The sequence below is a fragment of the Geotrypetes seraphini genome, chromosome 4 (assembly GCF_902459505.1).
Source record: "Geotrypetes seraphini chromosome 4, aGeoSer1.1, whole genome shotgun sequence".
Classification (NCBI taxonomy): domain Eukaryota; kingdom Metazoa; phylum Chordata; class Amphibia; order Gymnophiona; family Dermophiidae; genus Geotrypetes; species Geotrypetes seraphini.
This window is the reverse complement of record NC_047087.1, coordinates 193,313,828-193,335,819: the sequence shown is the minus strand read 5'-3', so window position 1 is coordinate 193,335,819 and position 21,992 is coordinate 193,313,828. Positions and strand designations below refer to the sequence as shown.

The 21,992-nt window shown below is 43.7% G+C and overlaps 1 protein-coding gene across 1 annotated transcript in view; it reads left to right on the top strand.

The window, feature by feature from the left end:
* Positions 1 to 21,992, top strand: part of LOC117359732 (prolyl 4-hydroxylase subunit alpha-1-like) — a 187,927-nt gene that overhangs the window by 82,198 nt on the left and 83,737 nt on the right. The window contains exon 8 of the mRNA XM_033942949.1: positions 16,243 to 16,419. Within this exon, the coding sequence (XP_033798840.1) occupies positions 16,243 to 16,419 (177 nt within the window). The remainder of the gene's footprint in view (positions 1 to 16,242; positions 16,420 to 21,992) is intronic.

The following is a 21,992-nucleotide window of genomic DNA, read 5'->3' as shown; positions in this document are numbered from 1 at the left end:
TTACTCTCTTCAGCTTCAAGTTGGAACGATGTTCGCACATCCTAGTCCTAAACGGACGGATTGTCTTCCCCACGTACACCTTCCCACATGGGCAAATGATGGCATAAACAACGAATTCAGAGTTACAAGTCATAAAGTGCTGTAAATAGTACACCTTGTGGTCAACAGGGTTCGTGAACGTGGACCCTTGCACAGTTATGTCACAAATACTGCATGAGCCACACTTGAAAAACCCAGGTGACAAAGGGGATTTCTCAACGGGCTTCACGCAGTACATAGAAGGACTTAACAGATCTTTTAAATTCTTGTCCCTGGTGTAGGCAATTCTCAAAGGGACGTCTTGAAAAACGGGCAAGGTTTGTAGAATCTTCCAATTTTTCTTGATGATATTCGACGGGATACATCCTTGTGCAGTAAACCTCATAACACAAGTTTGAACCCCGTCATTGCTCTCACTGGATTTGTTGCCCGCAAGCAACCAGTTACGGTTGTAATATTTAGCACGTTTCTGTGCAACTTTTAACACCCGTTGGGGATATCCACGAGCACCTAACTTGTCACTGAAGATTTTTGCTTGAATCCGATATTTGCTAGCTGTGGAACAATTCCTCTTGATCCGCAGGAACTGAGAAAATGGCAAATTATTCCTTAATGCCACAGGATGACAACTGGTATACTCCAAAATCGTATTCCTATCTGTGGGTTTGACGTGTAAATCTGTAGCGAACGAGTTCTCTAATTGTGTCACAATCACATCCCAATATACAACTGAAGCCACGGAGGATTTCATCGTAAATTGAATGCATGATTCACACGAATTGAGCCACATATGAAACTGATGCAATTCTTGTTCTGTGCCGCTCCACAGCATGAATACATCATCTATGTCCTGTTTGAACCAACTGATTAAAAATTGTAGCCAGAAGAGGCGGGAGTTCCCTTCTGCATTAGCTTATAAAACTCCATACGGAAACCACTCCATACAGAAACCATCTGTACCTGGTGCTTTGAGTAATGCCCCTGTTACTTCATCAGCTGATGTGGGAGCATTTAATATAGTTCTAGAATCCTCTGATATCAGTGGAATGTCTCGGCTGTCCAGGTAAATGTCTCTTGCTAGCACTTCAGTATGTTTTGTTTATAGATTTTTGTAGTACTTTTGGAAAATGTCATTAATCTCCCTATCTGATCATACCAAATCCCCACTCCCAGTTTTTACCTGCAAGATTTTTAGTGGACCTTTTGCTTATTTCACAGCTCGTGCCAGCATTTTTCCCCTTTTATTCCTATAAAGATAGAATTGATATTTATAATAAGCCATTGATTTTACTATTTGCTCATGAAGCAACTTGTTTAGTGCACTTTGGGAGGCCAGCAATTGAATGATTGCTATATAGGATCTGATCCTGATGTACCTGATGTTCTAAATGAAGAATTTCCCTGTCCCTCGTCTTATGACAAAAGATAGAATAGGCTATAATTTCTCCACAGAGAACTGCCTTGAGTCTCCCAGTACAGCACTGGATCTTTCATGTGAGAAGAATTAAATTTATAATCCAACCACTTTCTCTGAAAGAAATCATGAAACTTGGAATCTTTATATTAAAGGAGAGGGAATTGCCACAAGTATGGTTGCTGGTTCTGAGCTTAAAATCAAAGAAAAAGGGAGATCATGGTGTGATCAGATACCTCTTAGGATCCAATCTCTGCGCTCCAAATTTTGGTAAAGAAATTACTGGAACCTAACCAGCAATCTAGATAGATTGTGAGCCCACTGGGACAGACAGGGGAAAAATGTGTACCTGAATAAATTCATGTAAACCGTTCTGAGCTCCCTTGGGAGAACAGTATAGAAATTTGAATAAACAAATGACTAAATAAATGAACTGTGATGCATGTGCTCTTGATAGGTGTGTATAGTCTCTTTCCCCTGGGTGCAGAACTCTCCAAACGTCAAGACCTAATACAGAGCAGAACAAAGCCTGTGCATATTTAGCTGTTCAGTTGATAATGGCCGTGATTTATGTAAGGATGGGTCATAAACACAATTAAAATCACCCCCCATTAATACTGAAGTCTCCAGAAATTTTGCAACTATAAGGGTGCGGAAATTTTTTTTTTTGTTGTACATGTTCGGTGCATAAATATTGCAAAGTATCAGTGTCTGTCTGTCCAAAGTTACTTTTGCTATGTTGTATCTACCCCCAGTGTCAAACCATTTTTGATGAATCACAAAGTGAATTACCTTGCAGATTAGTATCAGTATGTCCACCTTTCAATGAACTACTGGTGCCCCCATCTGATATCCTGCCCACCATTTTTTGCTGCAGGTCCTGAGTGTTGAGCTGAATTGTAGTTCTTTTTAACAGTCTTTTAGAGAACCGTTATGAGATTTTAATAAAAAATTTAATGAAGTATTAAAATTTGATGAAGTGTCTAAGATCTAGATTAGATTAAACAATAAGATATTAATAAGGAATTAATTTATGAATTATCAATAAAGTAATTAAGTAATGTAATGAATTGATAGTCTAAATAATGGTTGGAAGGACGGGTTCAAGCCTGTGATGTCATCAGGAGTAAAGAGAGAAAAAACCACTTTCTTCTCTTGGAAGAAATTCCAGTATGAGATAAATTACTCCGTTTTCTGAGGCTTGTTCCTGTCAGTAAAATCTGGTTCAAGAAAGTTATTTTCTACAATTTCTCTACAATTTAGCTTGTTCCTTCAATGGTTTTGTCGTTTTATATTTAAATATTTAATTAACCATTCAGTTTCTTAAATCTATTGTTGTATAACATCCACCCTCTGATGATTCAGAGCCTGCAGTATTTTTTTGCCTTTTGAGTGGAGAAGTGACCCTGCTCACATTCCAAGAGAAACACCAAAGCATCATCCAGGTCACAACAGTAAGAGCCAAGAAAACCTCAAAGCTCAGTGTAATATGTAATGAGTTGGGCCAATCCAGCCTCCAGCCCCTTTCAAACCCTCCTAATTGTGGAGCTAAACCCAAAAAAGTATCCTCCAGTATCTCAGAACAATGTGTTCCCAATCTTAAACAAAAAACCCCCCAACCATGGAACAACTTGAATTCTAGCCTCTCTCCCTGATCCCTCTCTTTTTCCCTAAAATCCTATCCTCTTCCCTCTCTCTCCTTCCCCCCCCCAACATTTCCCAATCATTCCTGACCCAAATAGATTTGAGGCCATTGCGAGGGACCTCTTTCCCCATATTAAGATTTACATTCCTTCCTCCATATTCGCAGGGGTAAGATGGGAAGCCAGCCTGCGAATAAGAAAAATTTGTGAATAACTTTAGGGCTGACTCTGACCCACCCCCACCTCCCTCCCGCGTCTCGTACCTATCCACATCTTAGTTAGGGCCTACACTGACCAACCCCTACCTCCCTCCCAGACCTCTCCAAACCTTACTTAGGGCTGACTCTGACTCTTCCCCACCTTCCTCCCGTGAGTTCCCATGGTCACGTGAGAAAACAGCACGAAATTATGGCAGCCATTTTTGTTCGTGGCTCTACACAGGGCAGGAGCGTAGGAGGATCACTTCAGCCTGCTTCACCCCTAGGTCACCATTGTAGTTAGCTGCTAAAGCCGCATGCTGCTGGAGCGGAAAACCCTTTCTTGAATGAGAAGCATGAACAATGTCACTCTCTCCAGGCCATTGGCCTTCCTGTACAAGATTTGTATTTTCCCATTAATATCATCTGACAAAGTTGTTTAATACTCAATGATGTATAAATCCATACCATACCCATACTATATCTTGTCACAGTATTCTGCAGTTATAAGCTATGGCTCCTGATTCAAAACTTGTTGGGAAAATTGCAGTGCCTCATGTGCCTGTTGGAAAAAAGTTATCTTAGGATAAGCAGGCAGCATATTCTCACATGGAGCCCAGTACGGACAGTGATAAAAGTATATTGCAACTTTAAGTTTTTAGAAACTTTGCGACTGCCTGCACCATGCATATGCAAGTACCTTCCTGCCCAACACTATTTGCAGTACTTCGGTTCTTCATTTTCCATGGAGCAAAGAAGTGCTTTTTTTCTAGACTCTCTCCATTTATGTCAACGTACTTTTGGCTTTTAGCTACATTTATTATTTCATAGCATATTTTTCCTCCTCTTTGATCTGTAAACAAAAACAATGTTTACCCTTTTTTCTGGTTCATAGAACAAACCGTGCAGGACATCAGCGCTGGATTAAAACAGCATTTTAAAGCGCTTTGAGAGGGGGTGTGGGTGGGGAACCCCCCATTACAGGGAAAAATTAGTTTCTTCTGTAATGGGGGTTCCCCCCCATGGGAGCACAAACAGTTCTAAATAAAATGTGTGTGTGTGGGGGGGGGGGGGGTTTCCTCAACCACACACACCCTCGGAGCACTTTAAAATACTGTTTTAATCCAGCGCGCTGACGTCCTGCACGCGATTGTCTGCCCAGCATTGTCCGTGCGCAGTTTTGAAACATCACCTTTTTTCCTCATTAATCAGTTGGGCCTTCAGCTCTCTCTTTTTCACTCTCAGTGGGTATTTTTCTCCTCCTCTGTCACCATTGAGTTTAACCTTGCCGCCAAGATTTTCCATCCATGTCAAAACCATTGAGTAGTTTTAAGAAGTGCTGTCTGAGTCAGCACCCTATCTCAATCACTGACTCTCATAGTTGGTGTTTGCAGTTTTTGGGTCCTGAACATTGTTCCACAATACAAAAACGCTCATTAAAGGCTCGCCGCATTCAACAGATGTTCACCATGATAATGGACTCTGAGGGTAGATCCAAGCCTTCAGTATAGCAAATTGGCATCGAATGTCATTCCTGTATCAGGGAAGCCTGCTAAGAAGCCATCCTCTTCCTAGCAAGTGTCACAGGCCTCTACTGCATCGAGTCCCTCAGTGCAGGCCAAACGTCAATGTCAACACTCTCCTTCAGGGCATGAATCCTTTTCAAGGTCACCCACCCCTCAATATCCTGCCGCATCATTTGACCGGCTATTGGCCAAAGGGTACTGGTGTAAATCTTCAAATAACAACTCAATGAGTTTTTCCGAAGGGAGCTTGGTGACATGTTAAAGTTTCATTCCCTCAGTACTGGCCCAACTTGAGCATAGCACTTTGAGGCCACATGGTAATGATTCCATGTCTATACTGACGTGCCAGTATGCTTCCTATCAGCGCTCTCCATTGAGGCATCAATCTTCCTCCTCAAGACCTCAATGATTTCTATCGAAGCCCCGACGTTCTTCATTGAAGCATAGATGATCTACATCAAAGCATCGTTGCTCTCAATTATGTCAATCCTATGCTTCCAGATACAAAAGATCTTCGCGTAGTTCTTCTTCCTCATCGGATTGGTACCAACAACAGAGAGGGAGTTCTTCTCGCTGATCCTATTGGTCACCTGGGGCTTATGATTCTGATCTTTCTCATGGCCACACTGACTCTGAATGTGAGCCTACTTTATCTGCTCTTAAATCATATGGTATTCCGTCAGATCCATATCCTCCATCTAGAAGACCTCCATTCACTAGCTATATTAGACAATTGGGAAAGGCTCTCCCTGTCAAATTAGAGGCTGGCACTGAGCCCAGAGCAGAGCTCCTTGATGCCTTGGATTTTGATAAGCCTTCTAAGGAGCTTCTTAAATTTCCCTTGCACAGTCTCCTCAAAGAGGTGCTATTTAAAAATTGGGAGACTCCTTTTTCTGTCATTATAGCTCCATGAAAGATTGATTCCCTCTACAGAATAATATCCTGCCCAGCTTTGACAAGCCACAACTTCAACCTCAATCATTGCTTGTGGAATCAACTCTTAAAAAAAATCCAGCTCAAGGGTTTATGCCACTGCACCACCAGGATGTGAGGGTTGGATTATGGATAAATTTGGTTGCCATCTTTACCAAAATTCTATGTTGGCTAACAAGAGTTCTTAATTACAACTTCTACATGTCTTTTTACCGTAGACATCTGACAAAAAAGTTGGCTGATTTTGAACAACATATTCCCTCAGACCATCTTGCAAATTTTCAGCAGACTACTGCTATCCTTCAAACAAGAAAATATATGGCAAGAATGGCATTTGATGCATTTGAACTAACATCAAGAGCATCTGCCATGACTGTTGCTATGAGGCATCTTGCTTGCGAGTTTCCAACATGGCTATTAATCTTCAAGATCGTTTAGCCCACATCCCATGTCTTGCTGAAAAACTCTTTGGTGACCGGTTAGAGATGGCATTATTTGTGCATACAAATAATTATCCCAGGACAAGCAGGCAGCCTATTCTCACATATGGGTGACGTCATCAGCGGAGCCCAGATGCTGAAGCTCACAAGCAGACTTGCTTGAAGAAACTAGAAGTTTCCAGTCAACCGCACCGCGCATGCGCGAGTGCCTTCCCGCCCAGCACAGGGCGCGTCTCCTCAGTTCCGTTCTGACTCTTAATTCTTATCCCCCTATACAAGGTCGTCTCCATCATTTTTACCACCGATGGCAGACAATTACATCTGACCTCTGGGAACTCACCATCATCAAGGAAGGATACTCTCTTCATTTTACTCAGGTTCCACCAGAGCTTACTCCAAGAGAATATCCTTCCAGTCCATCCCAGACCGCCCTTCTTCTTCAGGAAGCTCAAGCTCTGCTTCGTCTCCATGCCATCGAACCAGTTCCTTTGGAACAGCAAAACAGGGGGTTTTACTCCCGTTACTTCCTTGTTCCGAAGAAGACGGTGGATCTGTGGCCCATTCTGGATCTCAGTGTTCTCAACCAATTATTGGTTAAAGAAAAATTTTGAATGTTGTCCCTGGCATCCCTTTATCCCTTCCTCGAGCAGAACGACTGGTTATGCTCTCTGGACCTCAAGGAGGCCTACACTCATATTCCCATCCATCCGGCCTCCCGTCAATATCTCAGATTTCAGGTGGGGAATCTGGCTTCATCTCCCAGAGTGTTCACCAAGTGCCTCGTAGTGGTAGCAGCAGCTCTATGGAACCATGGTCTTCAGGTATTTCCCTACCTCGACGACTGGCTCATCAAAAATTCAACATCTCAGGTGGTTATTGTAGCGACCCAACGGACTACCTGGTTCCTACAAAGCTTGGGATTCGAAATCAATTTTCCCAAATCCCAACTTCAGTCCTCACAGAATCTACAATTCATTGGAGCTGTTCTGGATACTGTCAAACTCAGAGCATTCCTTTCCCAACAACATCTGGAAGCTCTTCTTCAACTCTGTCATACAGTGTCTTCCCGCTCTTCCATCTCAGCGAGACACATGATGGTACTACTGGGTCACATAGCCTCCACAGTACACGTGACTCCTTTTGCCAGACTTCACCTCAGAATTCCTCAGTGGACCCTGGCATCTCAATGGACACAGGTTTGCGACCCACTTTCTCGACACATAACAGTCACTCCTTCATTGAAGCAGTCTCTCCGTTGGTGGATGCTCTCTTCCAATCTCTCCAGAGGCTTGCTTTTTCAGCTGCCCCCCATCAGAAGGTCCTCACAACAGATTCCTCGACCTAAGCTTGGGGCACTCATTTCGATGGACTCCATACACAAGGCCACTGGACCAGTACGGATCATCAGTGTCATATCAATCTGTTGGAACTCAGAGCGATCCTCAAGGCTTTCAACGCTTTTCAACATCATCTTCACGACCAGGTAGTCCTCATTCGGACGGACAACCAAGTCGCCATGTATTATGTCATCAAACAGAGAGGGACGGGATCTGCCTCCCTTTGTCATGAAGCTCTGAAGGTTTGGGACTGGGCAATCCACCACAACACCTTCCTCAAAGCTGTCTACATACAAGGGGCAAAAAATTGCTTGGCGGACAACTTGTCGTCTTCTGCAACTTCACGAATGGACACTCCATTCCTCGCCTCTTCATCACATTTTCTCTCAGTGGGGAACGCCTCAGATAGACCTCTTTGCAGCTCCCCACAACTACAAACTGCCTCAGTTCTGCTCCAAGATATACTCTCCTCACCGCCTCGAGGCAGATGCTTTTCTTCTGGAATGGACGAATCTCTTCCTATATGCATTCCCTCCATTTCCTCTCATTCTCAAGATTCTGGTCAAGTTGAAGACCAATCATGCCACCATGATTCTGATTGCTCCTCGGTGGCTGAGACAACCTTGGTACTCCCTTCTATTTCAACTCAGCAGCAGGGAGCCATACCTTCTATCAGTTTTTCCATCTCTGCTTACACAGAGTCAGGGATCTCTGCTTCATCCCAACCTGCAGTCTCTACACCTGACAGCTTGGTACCTCTCAACATGACTCCTCTTCAGTTTTCTCAACCTGTAAGAGGCTGTTTTAGAAGCTTCTAGGAAGCCTACCACTAGACAACGCTATTACCAAAAATAGACTAGATTTTCTACGTGGTGTTTGTCTCACGATAAGGAGCCTCAATATTCCTCCTTATCTTCTGTTTTGGATTATCTTTTGCACTTATCCACTTCTGGCCTCAAGTCTACATCCATCCGAGTCCACCTCAGTGCAATTGTGGCTTTCCATCAGCCTATTGAAGGGAAACCACTTTCTGCTCATCCTGTGGTTTCCAGATTAAAGAAAGGACTTTTCAATCTCAAACCTCCTCTCAAACCACCTCCTGTGGTTTGGGACCTCAATGTTGCTCTTGCTCAATTGATGAAGCCTCCTTTTGAACCAATTGATAAGGCTCATCTGAAGTATCTCACATGGAAAGTGGTGTTTCTCATTGCCCTCACTTCTGCTCAAAGAGTTAGTGAGCTGCAAGCTTTAGTTGCTGATCTACCTTTCACTGTCTTCCATCATGACAAGGTGGTTCTCCATACTCATCCTAAATTCCTACCTAAAGTGGTTTCAGAATTTCATCTCAACCAATCCATTGTTCTTCCAGTGTTTTTTCCTAAGCCTCATTCTCATCCTGGAGAATCAGCTCTTCATACTTTGGACTGTAAACGTGCTTTGGCCTTCTACTTGGAATGCACCAAACCACACAGAACTGCTCCTCAACTTTTTGTCTCCTTCGATCCAAACAAGTTGGGACATCCCATTTCTATGCGTACCATCTCCAACTGGATGGCTGCTTGCATCTCTTTCTGATGGATTACCCCTACACAGTAGAGTCACAGCGCATAAAGTCAGAGCAATGGCAGCTTCAGTAGCTTTCCTCAGATCTATTGAGGAAATTTGCAAGGCTACTACTTGGTCCTCGGTTCATACTTTCACTTCTCAATATTGTCTGGATGTTTTCTCCAGACGGGATGGACAATTTGGCCAAACAGTATTACAAAATTTATTCTCCTAAATTGCCAACACTCCCACCATCCCATTCTGATTCAGCTTGGAGGTCACCCATATGTGAGAATAGGCTGCCTGCTTGTCCTGGGATAAAGCACAGTTACTTACCGTAACAGGTGTTATCTAGGGACAGCAGGCAGCTATTCTCACAACCTACCCACCTCTCCTGGTTGGCTTCTCTGCTAGCTATCTGAACTGAGGAGACGCGCATATGTGAGAATAGCTGCCTGCTGTCCCTGGATAACCCCTGTTACGGTAAGTAACTGTGCTTTCATGTACATATAATATTACAAGAAAAGCACAATAAGCTTACATATAGTAATAAGCAATTATTTTCCCCACCCTCCCACCTATTAATGAAGAAAATAAATACCCACAAGAAACTATCTAAAAATTCCCCAAAACAATTCCAGTACAAACCTCTCCCCCCTCCCTCCCACCCTGGATGTGTATGTTTAAAGGTCAGTAAAATAAAGTCAGTTATCATTCCTTACATAATTTAGTCAACGGCTCCCAAACATCCATAAATTTCCTGTACCTTCCCTGCTGTATAGCCATCAGACGCTCCATTTTAAAAGTACAGTGGTACCTTGGATTACGAGCATAATCCGTTCCAGGAGCATGTTCGTAATCCAAAATGCTCATTTATCAAAGCGAGTTTCCCCATAGGAAATAATGGAAACTCATTTTGATGCGTTCCCCCCCCCCCCAAGAACCGGCATTGCTCCCCTCGAAGGCCCCCCCCGCGATCAGGCACCCCCCCTGCGATCCGGCACCCCCCCCACCACGATCCGACCCCCCCCGCCATGATTGGGCAACCCCCACCACGATTGGGCACCCCCGCGACACGATCCGACATCCCCCCAACACAATTGGGCACCCCCCGCCGCTTCTTACCCTAATCTGGGCACTCTTGAAAATCGGCTTCCTCCTCTGCTGGGCCTTGAGCATCTGAGCATGCTCAAGGCCTGCGCGTTCACGTTCAGAACGTGAACTCACAGGCATTGAGCATGCTCAGATGCTCAAGGCCCAGCAGAGGAGAAGGCCGATTTTCAAGAGTGCCCAGATGAGGGTAAGAAGCGGCGGGGGGGTGCCCAATTGTGTCGGGGGGGGGTCGGATCGTGTCGGGGGGGGGGGTCGGATCGTGGCCAGGGGGGTGCCGGTTAGAGGCAGGGGGGTGCCGGATCGCGGGGGGGTGCCGGATCGCGGGGGGGTGCCGGATTGCGGGGGGGGAGAGGGTGCTCGTAAATCAAGCCATGCTCGGTTTCCGAGGCACCGATTTTGCAAATGTTTTGCTCGTCTTGCAAAACACTCGCAAACCGGTGCACTCGTAAACCGAGGTACCACTGTATAACAAAAGTGTATTTTAACCTATCCCAGTTCTTCAAAATAAGTTGTATGGCAACCCCTGCTATTTACAAAGTGAAGTTTGTTATTCCTAACAGATATTTGACTTTTAGCTCTCATTAACATACCAAATAGGATGATATCGTATGTTAATGCCACTGGATTTTCCAATATATTGTTCACTTGATCCCAGATAGATCTCCAAAATTTAAGTATCAAGGGACAATAGTATAATAAATGATCCATAGTCCCAGCTTTGCGATGATATTGCCAGCATCTATTAGACTTTGAATTATCTAATTTCTGTAAACGAACTGGGGTCCAAAATGCTCTATGTAATAAGAAAACCCATGTTTGTCTCATAGATGCAGACACCGTACATTTCATCCTCCAAGTCCAAATTCGTGGCCATTGAGACGCAGTAATCTGATGCTTTATCTCAATGCTCCAAATATCACGAAGACCAATCTTTGGTTTCTTATTCAAAAATCCAGATATTAATTTATACCACTGAGCAGCCTGGTGCCCCAGGAAGTCCACTTGAAAACACAAAACTGGCAAGCTATATTGATTTTTAAGACTTTTCCACTCAGGGAACCCTTCCTTAATGGCCTGCTTCAACTGCAAACATCTATAACATTGAGAATTAGCAAAATCAAATGTATGTTGCAATCGTGAAAAGTCAAGCAGTTTACCATCTGACGTTACATCATTCAAAGTACGTATACCTGCCTTTATCCAATATTTCCAGATGACCTTAAACCCGCCTATTTGAATCTTGGAGTTCAGCCAAAGGGACTGACAGGTAGATTTATGAATTGGAATAGGTGTCAAATTATTAATACATTTTAATATCTGCCATGTGTCCAGCAAAATTCTATTGTCCTTATATAACCTTGGAAACTTGATACTCAAAATATGACTTAATCTCAGTGGAGACAAGAGCTGCCATTCCAACCATAACCAATCAGAAAGATTCAGAATTAGAACTCTTTAAACAAATCTAAGTCTAAGAGTCAACAATCTAAACCTGCTGCAAAATCTACTTCTTATTCCTACAAGACAAAAGTATCCAGCATCCTCTTCTACAAAGCCTCTGCCTCAGAAGAGACAAAAACAACAGAGGCCTCAGAAATCCCAGTCTTCGGCCCCTCAAAAGCCAGCTCAGTCTTTTTGACTTGCTTTTAGAGAGCATGGCCAAAATTCCTCCTTCCCATCCTCTCCCCCAACATATTGGAGGTCGACTGCAATTATTTCATCAGCGTTGGACTCTCATCACGACAGACTGTTGGGTCCTCAAACTCATCAAGGAGGGTTACTCTCTCCATTTCGTAACCACTCCCCTAAACAACCCTCCAAGAGAGTCCTCTTTCACATCTCAGCAGCCATCCCTTCTTCTTTAGGAATTCTTCTTCAGAATAATCAAGGGTTCTACTCTACATATTTTCTAATTCCAAAGAAGACAGGAGATCTTCATCCAATTCTCCACCTCCGAAACTTAAACAAATATCTAGTCAAAGATAAGTTTCACATGCTATCTTTAGGGACACTACACCCTCTTCTGGAAAGAAATGATTAGCTGTGCTCTCTAGACCTCAATGAGGCCTGCACCCACATACCCATACATCCCCATCACAGAAAATTTCTGAGTTTTCATATAGCTCATTAACACTTTCAATACAAAGTTCTGCCATTCAGCCTTGCTTCCTCTCCAAGAGTATTCACCAAGTGCCTAGTGATTGTGGCAACATCCCTTTGTCTCATTGGTTGCAAGTGTTTCCATATCTAGATAACTGGCTCATAAAAGCTACATCTCCTCGAGCAGTACATTCAGCAACACAGTTGAAGATAACTTTTCTTCAGCTTCTAGGGTTCAAAGTCAACTTCCCAAAGTCACAGCTTCAACCCTCTCAAACTATTTCTATTTATAGGAGCCCTACTAGACATCATTCATCTCAGGGCGTTTCTACCTCAACAAAGACAAGATACTTTGCTTCATCTATGCAATCAAGTCTCTACTCTAGAAACCATCTCAGCAAGACAGATGATGCGATTTATAGGTCACATGTTCTCCACAGTTCATGTTACCCCCTTCACAAGACTTCATCTCAGATCAGATCAGTGGACTCTAGCATCTTAATGGTCTCAAGCTCTCGATCCCTTATCTCAAAAAGTCAGTCACCTCACCTCTTCATCAATCCCTTCAGTGGTGGATGGATTTGTCAAATCTTTCCAGAGTTGTGTTTCACGTCCTCCACATCAGAAAGTACTCACCATGGACGCATCCATGTATGCTGGGGGGGGGCTCATTTGGATGGTCTCAAGACACAAGGTCAGTGGTCTGCTCAAGAGAAGACATTTCACATCAACTTGTTAGAGCTCCGAGCAATTCAAAATGCTCTAAAAACCTTTCAAGAGAGTCTTTCCAACCAAGTACTCCTTGTTTGAACAGACAATCAAGTAGCAATATATTGTGCCTCTCTGTCAAGACGCACAATACATATGGAACTGGGCAATTGCTCAAAACATATTTCTCAAAGCCATATACGAGGTGCTACCCAAAAGTTCAGAGAATTCAATTGTAAAAAAAATTGCTTACTGAAATGCCTATTTTCCACTGTCTCCTTCAAAGTAGCCCCCCTTGAGAATGTATACAGTGATCCCAGCATTTTCCCCATGAGTCTATGCATCTGAAGAAGTCATCTTGGGTGAGTGCCTTGAGGACCTCCTGTGATTCTGCCTGGATCTCTTTAATTGTGTTAAAACAGCGCCCTTTCAGTCGTAATTTCATTTTGAAAAATAGGGAAAAAATCATAGGGGGCAAAGTCAGGTGAATAGGGAGGGTGCGTTAACACTGTAATGTTTCTGGAAATTCTGAACAGACAGAAACACGATGGACCTTCTGTTCACCAGTTAGCAGTCTTGGCACAAATTTCGCAGCAATGCGTCTCATGTTCAATTCGTCCAACAAAATTTGATGATCTGTCCCATATGACTGTCCTACTATCTCACATTGTGGACAGTTTGCCTACGAACTTTTGCTATGGTTTCCATTGTTGTGCTTGTTGATGGTTGCCTGGAACAGTCATCGTTGTGGACAGATGATCGTCCATCCTTGAACCAAAGAAAGGTTTTGCTTTGGCACATGGCATTATCTCCAAAGGCTTCTTGGAGCATATGATGGGTTTCTGCAGCAGTTTTTTAAAGTTTGAAACAAAATTTGATGCAGATTCTTTGCTCAATACAATACATCATATCGAAATCCACTGATTCACTAAAACACAACCTTACATAAATTCACTGAATAAAACAATGCGACCACTCAGCTGCATGCCTATTTGCACACTGATTCACAAAGCATACTGCTAGACACCTCTAGAGGCAGAAGGGCATACTATATCCAGTTCACAATCCCATGAACTTTTGGGTAGCACCTCGTATGTGAAAGGAAAACAGAATACTCTAGCCGACAAGCTCAGCAGATTTCTTCAGCCACATGAGTAATCTCTCAACTCCAAAGTATTAAGCCACATCTTCTTAATATGGGAGACTCCTCAAATAGACCTGTTTACATCTCCCCACAATCACAAATTACCTCAATTCTGCTCCACACAGTAGTCTCCTCCTTGTGTCGAAGCAGATGCTTTTCTTCTGGATTGGATGAACAAATTCCTCTACGCTTTTCTGATAATCCCTCTCATTCTAAAGACCTTAGTCAAGCTCAAGTGCGAATCAGCCACCATGATCCTGATAGCTCCTCGGTGGCCCAGACAACCTTGGTTCTCCCTTTTTCTTCAGCTGAGTGCCAAAGATCCAATTCCCTTACAAATCTTTCCATCTCTGCTCACTCAGTCAACTATCTCTGTTACATCCCAGTCTGCAATCTCTGCACCCGAAAGCTTGGTACCTCTCAGTCTGACTTCAGCAGATTTTAATCTTTCTGACTCAATATAAGCCATTATAGCAGCTTCCAGAAAACCTACTCAGCAGTGCTACCAACAGAAGTGGACTTGCTTCACCAAGATGCTTCCTCCTCTTCTCCCCCTTCCGAGTTGGAGTATATTCTCCATTTATCCAGTTCTGGGCTGAAAACCATCTCGATCAGAGTTCACCTCAGTTCGGTTAGTGCTTTTAATGTTCCTATCAACAATAAATCTCTGGCCATGCATCCACTGGTTAACAGACTTATGAATGGACTATTCAACTCCAAACCTCCGCTCAATCCACCTCCAGTTGTCAGGAATCTTAATATAGTCCTAGCCAGTTTGATGAGGCCACCATATGAACCTCTTAAGTTTCTCACTTGGAAAGTGGTCTTCTTGATTTCTATCACTTCTGCCCGTAGAGTGAATGAGCTTCAAGCATTGATTTCTGACTGACTATACACAGTATTTCAAGTATGACAAGGTGGTTCTCCAGACCCATCTTAAATTCCTTCCAAAAGTAGTCATGGAATTTCACCTAAATCAATCCATTGTGCTTCCAGTCTTCTTCCCAAAGCCTCATTCTCATCCTGGAGAAACAGCTTTTCATACATTGGACTGTAAGCATGCTTTGGCTTACTACATACAAAGGCCAAGCCACACAGAACTTCGCCTCAACTGTTTGTCTCCTTTGATCCTAACAGATTTGGCCAACCTGTAACCAAGAAAACTATTTCCATATAACTAGCGATCTGTATTTCCTTCTGCTATGATCTGGCTGGGCTGCAGCTTGAAGGACATGTTACAGCACACAAGCTCCGAGCTATGGCAGCATCAGTGGCTTTCTTACATTTCACACCCATTGATGAAATTTGCAAATCAGCTATTTGATTCTCAGTTCACACATTTACATCTCACTACTGCCTAGAATGCTATTCCAGATGAGATGGTCATTTCGGCCAAGCAGTATTACAGAATTTATTTTCTTCTTAATGGCCATCTCCCTCTATCCCATTTCAGTAAGCTAGGGAGTCCCACATGTGAGAATATGTTGCCTGCTTGTTCTAGAATACAGCACAGTTACTTACCGTAACAAATGTTATCTGGGGACAGCAGGCAGATATTCTCACACCCCTCCCACCTCCCCGGTTGGCTTCTTAGCTTGCTTACGGAACTGAGGTACAGTTAGCGGCGTCGGGTGGGAAGGCACTTGCAAAATTTCTAAAAACTGTGCCAATCCACTTTTACCATTGTCTGTATCATGCTCTGTGGATGACATCACCCACATGTGAGAATATTTGCCTGCTGTCCCCAGATAACATCTGTTATGGTAAGTAACTGTGCTCTTTGTCCTCATGGCTGACTCTCAGATACATGGGATAAAGTGGTGCAAATTATACACTTTGGAATGCCCCTAACATGCCCCCTTTTGAGCTATGCACTAGAAGAGTCAGGCATCATGACTTATAGAATAGTATGCAGCCAGATGCATGTGCAGATTTTAATGAGTGCCAAATAGCATCAATAATTGGTTGTAACACCCAATTATTGATGTGAACTGGCTGTGTCTCAAATTGGGTACACAATTCTGAGCACCATATATAGAATCTGGTAAATAATGCATTGTGTTATGGGGCCGTTAAGTCATCTTTCATTTTGTTCTTCTCTAGACACCTCGTAGACAGAAAAAACTGTTTTGCCGGTACTTCAATGGAAATAGGAACCCCAGGTATGTCTTGGGCCCAGTCAAACAGGAAGATGAATGGGATAGACCTCGAATTGTACGCTTCCATGATATTATCACAGATGAAGAAATCACAAGGATTAAAGAGCTAGCAAAGCCAAAGGTGAGCAAATTTTCAAAGTTCGGGATTTGATACCTTGCACAATGGTATCCATTTGTCTTTTCTATGCTCTCCTGTCTGTTCCCTCACTACACCTACCTCAGACATATTGATCATTCCTTTTTAGCTCTTTACTGCCTCTTTCTTACCCTTCTCCTCTTTTCCACTTTTCAGCTATCAAATTTCCATCTTCTTCTCTCCCATTCCCTATCTCATTCCTTCCTCAGCCCTCCATTCCCTTTCATCTTCATTCCATCTCCATTCCCTTTCAATGTACTTCCATTACCAAATTTCTACCCTCTGTTACATCTATCCACTCATCCATTTCTTTGCCACCTTCTCCTCCTCCTCCTCAAGGTTCTACCAGTGCTATTGGCATTGACTCTAAGATGCTGCCTGTCGCTAGCCCGGAAGCCTCCCCTATGCCATGGAGAGACTTCCGGGTTAGCGGCAGGCAGCGTGTGGAAATTGCTGTCAATACTGTGACCCAACGATGCTGACATGGTCAAGATTCTGTGTGGGAAAAGGGAATTCTGTGCGATTGTGCAATTCTGCAGAAATTTTGCATTGTGCAGTCGTGTAGAATTCTGCCGGGAATACCACAGATAAGAATATATACCCACAGTCCTCGAACACCTGCTACAGGTAAGTATTTTTGCTGTATCTGTCATGAGAAGAAGCATAATTGCTTATCTGTAATTGTTCACTAAGAGTACCGTATTTTCACCCATATACCGCGCACCCGTGTAAAACACGCACACGGGTATAGCGCGCGGGGAATACAAATTTATGTAAAAAAAATTTAATATAGCGCGCACACGCGTATACCGCGCATGCTAAAACCTCCTCCCGCCTACTCCAAACCGGCATCCTCTCCCCCCGCTCACTTACCCGAGAGAACATTTTTATTTTCATTCGAATCCGGCATTCCCCCTGCGAACCGGCATCCTCCCCCCCCCCGCTCGCATCACCCCCCCCTCCCCCGCGATCCTACATCCCCCCCAGCACCGCAAAGACAACTCTTACCCGATTGGGCACCGGCACCGACACCAGCACCAATGCACAGGATGTGCCAGTGCCCGAAGATCCTCCCTCGTTGGGCTGGGCTGGGCTGGGCTGGGCGGTGCGGTACGAGAGAGATCCTCCTTCTTCCTGCGCCGGGCTGGACTAGGCTTTGAGCATTTGCACATGCTCAAAGCCTTCTGGTCTCGCTCTCTCCGAGATTATCTCGGAGAGAGCGAGACCAGAAGGCTTTGAGCATATGCGCATGCTCAAAGCCTAGTCCAGCCCGGCGCAGGAAGAAGGAGGATCTCTCTCGCACCGCACCACCCAGCCCAGCCCAGCCCAGCCCAACCCAACGAGGGAGGATCTTCGGGCACTGGCACTGGCACTGGCACATCCTGTGCATTGGTGCTGGTGCCGGTGCCCAATCGGGTAAGAGTTGTCTTTGAGGTGCTGGGGGGGATGTAGGATCGCGGGGGAGGGGCGGGTGACGCAAGCGGGGGGGGAGGATGCCGGTTCGCAGGGGGAATGCCGGATTCGAATGAAAAAAAACATGTGTATAACGCGCATGGTTATGCACGGTTTGTAAAAATCGTGTATAACGCACGCGTTATATGCGTGAAAATACGGTACTTCAGTGTGTTATGCAGCCCACCTGCTCTTCCCTTTTGTGAAAAGTTTCTTTCTCCAATCTTGGATATTGTTAAACAATAAAATGGATGCTAGTTTTAGCAACATGTTGGAAATTCTGATCCATGCTCAGGAGCTTTCTAAATGACTCTGAAATAATCCTCTGTCAATATTATTGCTAGAGATGCAAGGAGCATCTGTGTAGCTCATTCTCTGCACTAATTCTCTGCTGAATTTTCCAAGGTTTCGGCACTTGCGGTTTCACATATTCGCGATTTTTTTACCGGGTGACTCCGCCCCCCAAAACTACATCATGATTAAAGTTCCTTTACTTTTACTGTACTGTAAAAAAGTTTAGTGTTTACCAACATTCACTCTGCTTCCATGCTTTTTCCTACAAAATTGAAGTTTCAAAACTTTCACCCTGAAAATCGCTGCTTCACAGCGTGCATGTCATGATTAAAGTTCCTTTCCTTTTGCTGTAATGTAAAAAAAGTTTAACTTTTACCAATATTCACTCTGCTTCCATGATTTCTTCTACAAAATTGAAGTTTCAAAACTTTCACCCTGAAAATCGCTGGTTCACATTGTGCACAATGAAAAACACTGCTTCCCAGCATCCATAGAGTGAAATGCTGCTTCCCAGCATGCATGGAGAAAATCGCTTGCCTGCTTAAAGCTTTCTGATTTATTGCATATTTGGAGTAAGCTGTTCCTTTTCATCAGCTGGCTTTCATTCCTTGTGGAATCTGTTTCTGATACCAGCTAGTTAAATGCCCCTGAAACAGCCTTGTTTGGCGATACACTTCGAGTATTATTGCTGGAAGCACCTTGAATAAGAACATAAAAATAGCCTTACTGGATCAGACCAATGGTCCATCCTGCCCAATACCTCATCCTCAGTGGCCAATCCATATCTCTAATACCTGGCAAAACCAAAATAGTAGCAACATTCCATGCTACCGATCCAGGGCAAGCAGTGGCTTCCCCCATATCTTTCTCAATAACAGACTATGGACTTTTCCTCCAGGAAATTGTCCAAACCTTTTTTAAAAGCAGCTGCATTATCCACTCTTACCACAACCTCTGGCAATGCGTTCTGGAGCTTAACTATTCTCTGAATGAAAAAATATTTCCTCCTATTGGTTTTAAAAGTATGTCCCCTAGTCTTTATAATTTTTGACAGAGTGAAAAATCGATCCACTTGTACTCATTCTAAACTGATATCTTCAATCTAATATCTCCAGATACTTTGCTAATTGTTTCATTCCACATTGGATTCTTTGGTGGATTGCTTGCCTTGTTTCTTTAATTTTTCTTAGACATGCAATTTGCACACATTATGCGGCTCATAATCAAAAAAGAAATACGTCTAAAAATCCGCCTAAATCGGTAGTTGGTCGATCTAAAAGACAGGTCATCCAAGTGCCGATAATCGAAATGGGTTTTAGACGTATCTAAAATAAGCTTAAGCCTTTTCAGTGCTGCTGTATGCCCAGAGCTGAAAAGGGCATTTTAGGAGTTGTGGTGAGGGTGGGATTTAGGTGGGACGTGGGCCGACCTAGACTTAGTCATACTGCAAGTATAACCGAAAGTTTAATGAGACTGCCTAGATGGAACTTATATATAGTGACTTAGGCGATCTAAAAACAGGTGTAAATTTAATTTAATTTAATTTAATTCTTATATACCGCTAATAACCGTGAGGTTTCTAAGTGGTTTACAAAAATGAATGAATTAAAAGATACAATAAATAAAAATAAATAAGATAGGTACTTAGAAATTCCCTAACTGTCCCAAAAGCTCACAATCTAACTAAAGTACCTAAAGAGACAATTTATGAAAAATAAAGATAAAATATAAAGATAGAGATAGAAATGAATATTCCACCAAGTAATGAATAAATAAATTTAAAGATAGAATTAAAAATAAATAAGTAATATAAATAAAAAAATAGAGATAAAAAATAAGTATCAAGAGAAATAAAAAATATATATTTAAAGTGTTCTCCCCTACTGGATCAGGGGAGGGGTGTAACTGATCAGGTGCCCTGCTGGAGAGGGGCTCCCGATACTGCTGCTGGTCTCGGTGAGCCGTTAGCACCACTTCTTTCAAAGTGTTCTTCCCTGCTGGATCGGGGGAGGGGTGTAACTGATCAGGTGCCCTGCTGGAGAGGGGCTCCCAATACTGCTGCTGGTCTCGGTGAGCCGTTAGCACCGCTTCTTTCAAAGTGTTCTTCCCTGCTGGATTGGGGGAGGGGTGTAACTGTGATCAGGTGCCCTGCTGGAGAGGGGCTCCCGATACTGCTGCTGGTCTCGGTAAATGCCCAGAAGATATCCAAAGTGACCAGATAACCACTGCAGACACAAAGTACAAACCCCTACACACTCCCCCAGTGATCACTGACACCCTCACACCGCCATAAAAATCGGAATAGAAACGTACATACCTGCTTCCAGAACATCAGCACCTGGCATAGGAAAGCCTAGTAGAGCTGCACAGAGGTGGCTTAAGTAGTCTGGGGGGTGGGCTAGTGAACCAGAGAGAGGAGGACCCAGGCTCATGAGCCACTCTAACCACTGCATTCATGGTGAAATATGTGTACCTCCCAAAACCCTATTGTACTGCCATATAGGTGGCACTTGCAGCCATAAGAGCTATTGGGGTGGTAGACAGGTGGGTCTAGTAGGTTTTGGGGGGGCTCACCATGATCCTTAAGGGAGTTGTAGTGAGATGTTTAGGTGGCACCTTTTTTGTGAAGTTCACAGCAGTGCCCTGTAAAGTGCCCCACTACTCTGTTGCCATGTCTGGGTGTCCAGTCCATCACTTTGCTGATCCCTCCTACGTCTAAAAGGTCTTGTTCTAGGTGTTTTGACTTGGACAAGAATGGGGTATAAAGATAGATGACTTAGCGGTCTGGACGATCATACGGCTGGACGTACAAGTAGACATTCTCGAAAAAAACATTTTGGATGTATTTTTTGAGAATGGACTTTAAATGCTGCCGACTTTGGGCAAATTAGGCCCAAAATGGACTTGACATATTTTTTGATTATGTCCCTCCACGTACACATGTATTTGCATAAAATTGCGGTATCTTTTATATGTATGTGTACATACATATAAATAGCTACGAGATATACAAATAAAGATAAGTTTAAGACACCTTAGTAATAAAAACATTCTCCTAATAAACATTGTCTAACTGAAGCATAGGATATCCATTCTCTGAGAACACTACTGAATTTAAAATTATTGTTGGCAAATTAAAATGTCTTTTGCCATCAGGACATCACTGAAATAAAAGTCAACAATTATGATTACAGCATCTCACATCAATACTAGAAGTAGGTAACACATACAACAAATAAACATCAATGCCATTTCTCATACATACTTATTGCTACCTTCCTTATATTGCATATACTCTAAAGCAATGGTCTCAAACTCAAACCCTTTGCAGGGCCACATTTTGGATTTGTAGATACTTTGTGGCAGTGGCGTACCAAGGGCAGGGGGGTGGGGCGGACTGCCCCAGGTGCATGTCCTAGGAGGGTGCCCAGCTGGCTGGGTCCGGAACCTCCTGGGACCTGCACTTCAGCGTGGCTACCGGTCCACCCCATGGCCAAGAAAAAGGCTAAGAAGCCAGCGGGAGCGGCAAAAGTGTCTTTTAAGTAACACCCTCCCGAATTGGCTCTATCCCGCCCCCTTCGTGACGCCACTGGACAGTGTTCACAGCCATTGGTCGACCTTGCCTGGGCGCTGCGACCCAGGCAAGGTCGACCAATGGCTGAGAATGCTGTCTAGTGGTGTCACAAAGGGGGCGGGATTGAGCCAGATTGGGAGGGTGTTCCTTAAAGTATGCTTTCGCCACTCCTACTGACTTTTTCGAACCGTAGCAGTGGCGTACCAAGGGCGGGAATGTGTGTCAAAAAAATGATGAG